Here is a 4,117-nt window from a genome sequence, read left to right as displayed (position 1 = left end):
AGTATCTGCTTTATCCAAAATTTTCACATCCCTACTTTGCTGCTGACTGGCATAATTGTAGAGCACTGAGCTCTCAACAAAGGGTACTGAATGATGCCACAGAAGCACCCTGTCCCAGAGCATCCCACACATCCCAGGGACCAAAATACTCACTAGAGGGCTGTTGATTTAAATCCCTGGGGGCGGATGAGAGGAACCAATACAGACATTCCTCCTTGCAGGTAACTTTTTTCTCTTTCAGGGTCAAGCCTACAGCTTTTAATGAGCATTCAGGGCTCATCAAGACATTTGCCTAAGAAGAAACAAAAAACAAAGCAGTTGCTACCAGCCAGACCAACAACAATGATCCAAAGTCAAAAGGGGGCACAGCCTTGAAGCAGCCCAACCTCCCCAGGTCTGCAACCCCCTTACAATATCTTAGTGAAAATCTAGAAAAATACCCCTGAAAGGGAGGAAGGAATCCTGACTGTCACCATGTCAAATGGAGTCTGTCCACTTGAACACATGGATTTAAATATTGCATATTTAAGTACTAACATAGCAGGGTACGTTAGAGCTGCAGTATATTGGTCTTACAAGCACAGACAGTAGAATAGCCTTAAGAGCCACGTGGGATCATTGATCACTGTCACCCAGGACACAGGGCTCGTCACAGGGAGCTGTAATGCCTTGGGGCTACACGATGTGAGGTATTTGAGCTCCCAATATTTTCAAGTGCTATCACCTATATACCATGTAGGAGATGCCTGCAGTTCCTTCCAGTTTTCCTGCTTACAAGAGGAGTCATTTTGCATCTCACAGCCTTCAGGTTTCTCTCAAACCCCTCTGTCCTCACCCTAACTTAGGAATGGGAGGTTTAACTACATCCATCACACTTCATAGACCCCTTTCCTTAGGATCACAGCCCTGTCTCACAGCACGAGAATCTGAAGTGAAATGAAAAGGTGGCAAGCTCAAAATTAATGTTCATGGTTTCTTTTTTTCTCGCAGGTGGAGAATGACTGACTTTGGGAACTCTTTATCACAAAGCATTCTGGTGAAAACTGACATATCACACCTGAGGTGTACACATGAATTAAGATAGCCTGACACAGACCAGGAAATTGGGAAAAAAATAGGAACTTGAGAAGAAACCTGGATCCCTAGGCATCAAGGTAAGTGACAGCACATGGCAAGCCTGGAGATCAATTGGATGGGTGCTAGCTATCCAACATCTGCCTAGTTCAGAGTGAAAAGACATGAGACCAACCTAGCAGCAAATGGATCCAATCTGGCAATACCAGCAACATTAGTGATTCCGATTCCTGCAGCATCCCGAGGCAAGACCGTGAAGCACCTCAAGTTATGTTTGACTAGATGACGACTCTAGTCCCAATTTAAAATTGCACACTTTGCACCCGCTTACTGCAGTGCGTGCCAGTTTTTTGGCGGTTTTCTAATATCATCGTTGAGTTTTTTTACTACTTGAGTGGCATGGATAAAGTAATGACATCATCTATAGATCTAAGAAAGGGTGAGCCCATATCCTGTCTTCCACCTGCGTTAATGGAATATATATACATACACTTTTAAATTTAAGTTATGGTCAAAAACCACAGTTAAGGTTGGGAAAAAACCACCTACTCCACATTAACTAGGACAGCACAGAAGCCCTTATAAAAAGTCCAGCAGCAAATGTGCCCAGACACCTTCAGTTCGACAGAGCCCAGCACAAGCGTCAGACACAGTAAGAGGAGGAAGGAAGATGTCTCCGATCCTTTGTGCTTCTCTGGTAAGAACTTGCTTTACAGTTTTCCCCCCCCAATTTGACAGAGACAGTTTTAAATTCTAATAGATGACTGTCAGGAATGGGGATCTGCACCCACCTTTAAAATGGTTGTTTAAACCATTAATAATTCAAAATAACTAAAATGGAAGACTGCTGAATAGCACCAGCGTGGGGCAGCAATGAGACTGTATGGGTATATTAGTGAACGGGGCTACCACAGCATACTCTGAGTCAAGAAATACATTGAAAACTCAACCTTAGAGTGTCTTTTTGTTGTTGTATCCTTTCTGCTATCTTCTGTATCATACTATTTTCCATAATTTAATTTTTTTCACCAAATTACTGAGTGTATACCATAAGTGTCAACACTGTAAGAATTAGTTAGCGAAAGCAAGAGTGGATGTGATATATGGCACGTTTTTTCCATAGTTGTTCCTACCTACAGTATAGACTTTAACTACCAGCTAGGCTGACTGTGGATGAATTTCCCAGCCTTGCAGAAGAGTCATTAGGCATGCTGCGTTACAGCAGCTCTACCTGCGCTGTATCTTAAATACACCAATTGTCTTCAGTCCAGACCACTGCTCTTAATGCTGCTGGCCGTGCTGTCAGCCAGCAGTTCTGCCTACGGGAAGGTGATACAGCCTGGACTCAAACCGGAGAGCCTCTTCAAGCAAGCATATGCTGGATGCCTGACCCAAAAAGACTCAAGATTCCTTCAAACTGTGAGAGTCAACATAAGCATCAGTAACATGAACCAGGACACCAAAATGACTCATGATGTCAGCAGCCGCTCTCTGGCTCCGTGGGATTACAGGTATGATCTCTGTCCCTAAGGTCTAGAATTACACTGGCTGCCTTGGTCAAGAATAATGCTGAGGCTATGACCACATCTTTATTATCAGTGATTCACTGTTGAGAGGTTTTGGGAATATGAGGGTACCCACAGTCCATATAATCCTCTTTGAAATATAAACAATACAGAAAGAAGCACAGAGCAAAAACACGGTCTAGGCTAACATAAAGAAGGCAAAGCAAATTACTTCTGTAATTACTTTTAATTTATTGAAATACTTTTAATTTATTTGTATATTGGAGCAAACTTTATCTTCAAAACCATTCTTTACCTAAGAGATCATCAAAAAAACCTTGGAGGGCTAACATTGCGCCAAATTCAATGGTGGTTTAACAAGCATCAGGCCCTAGGAATGTTTCATATTTTGGAGGTGAGGTGAAGGTCTTTGGGTCCATTAGTCAGTCTGACATGTTGGGAAGCTCACATCATTTCTAACTGGTCTTTTGAAGTCAGTGCCTATTTGAAGCAAGTCCTTTGCAAAGGCAGTTGCAGGCAGTCCTGGCATGCTTGTTATATATTTAAAAACCTGAAGCATTTACTTACTTACACTTAATTTCTTAAAAACCTACAGTAGTGGAGGGTCTACTGCCTCTTCACAAGCAATGTCCCAGGAGGTACCTGTTCCCCAGGGGAGCCCATAGTGATCCAGACTATCACGCCTCTGGAGATGCAGAAGCATTTTCATTTCAAATACTCCCTTTCATGTCAACTTACAGGATCGATGAGGACCACAACCGTTTCCCCCGGGTGATTGCTGACGCCAAGTGCCGCCATTCCAGGTGTGTGAATTTGGACGGGCAGCTGGACCACAGTGTCAACTCTGTCCCCATCAAACAGGAGATCCTCATCCTCCGGAGGGAGCAGAAGGGCTGCCACCAATCATACCGGCTGGAGAAGAAAATCATCACTGTGGGCTGCACATGTGTCACCCCCTTGATCAGACACCAGGCTTAAAGGGAGCCAGTAGTGTAAGAGCAGGGAGCTGTGGAGGAGAGCTGCCTTGCCTAACAGCGATGAAGCGAAGGGGCCTGATTCAGCCTCCGCAAAACTGAATCAAGCCATAATCATTAGCTAGAATATATCAGAATATATTAAAAATTAAGAAGTCTCCATTTAAAAAAAAAATTGTTCTCCCCAAAAATCTTGAACTCTTCAGAATTCAGAAGCCAGACACCTTTGTGTGCCCAGCTGAAAAACTAATGGGAACTCTTTACACACCTTTAGTTTACATTTTGAAATTTCTATTTATGTAATTCTATTTATGCTGGTGGAAAAGTCAGGAATAATATATCTGCTTATTTATCTTTATGTAATAAAAAATTAGTAAATAACTCTGTAGTGTTCTCCTTTCTTTCTAAAGAAGCCTTTTTGATAAGGCAAGAAATCAGTCAATTCAATTATGAACACGTAAGAGATTTTCATGATGCTAAAACCTAAAATTCTCTTGATAACACCAAGCTCTGTTGCAGTAGAATAAAAAAATAAAAATAAAA

General features: G+C 42.3%; 1 protein-coding gene across 1 annotated transcript; it reads left to right on the top strand.

Annotated features, from left to right (window-relative positions):
* Positions 1 to 1,744: 1,744 nt before the first annotated feature.
* LOC309404263 (interleukin-17A-like) lies at positions 1,745 to 3,578 on the top strand (the record flags this gene model as incomplete). The annotated part of the gene is made up of 3 exons (XM_081998658.1): positions 1,745 to 1,771; positions 2,341 to 2,585; positions 3,341 to 3,578. 3 exons carry the CDS (start codon positions 1,745 to 1,747, stop codon positions 3,576 to 3,578), a joined length of 510 nt encoding a protein of 169 aa, XP_081854784.1.
* Positions 3,579 to 4,117: the final 539 nt, after the last annotated feature.

The sequence above is a fragment of the Phaethon aethereus genome, assembly GCF_964289735.1.
Source record: "Phaethon aethereus genome assembly, chromosome: 3".
Classification (NCBI taxonomy): Eukaryota; Metazoa; Chordata; class Aves; order Phaethontiformes; family Phaethontidae; genus Phaethon; species Phaethon aethereus.
Note: the sequence above shows the minus strand (reverse complement) of the source record. Positions and strands in the feature narration are given on the sequence as shown.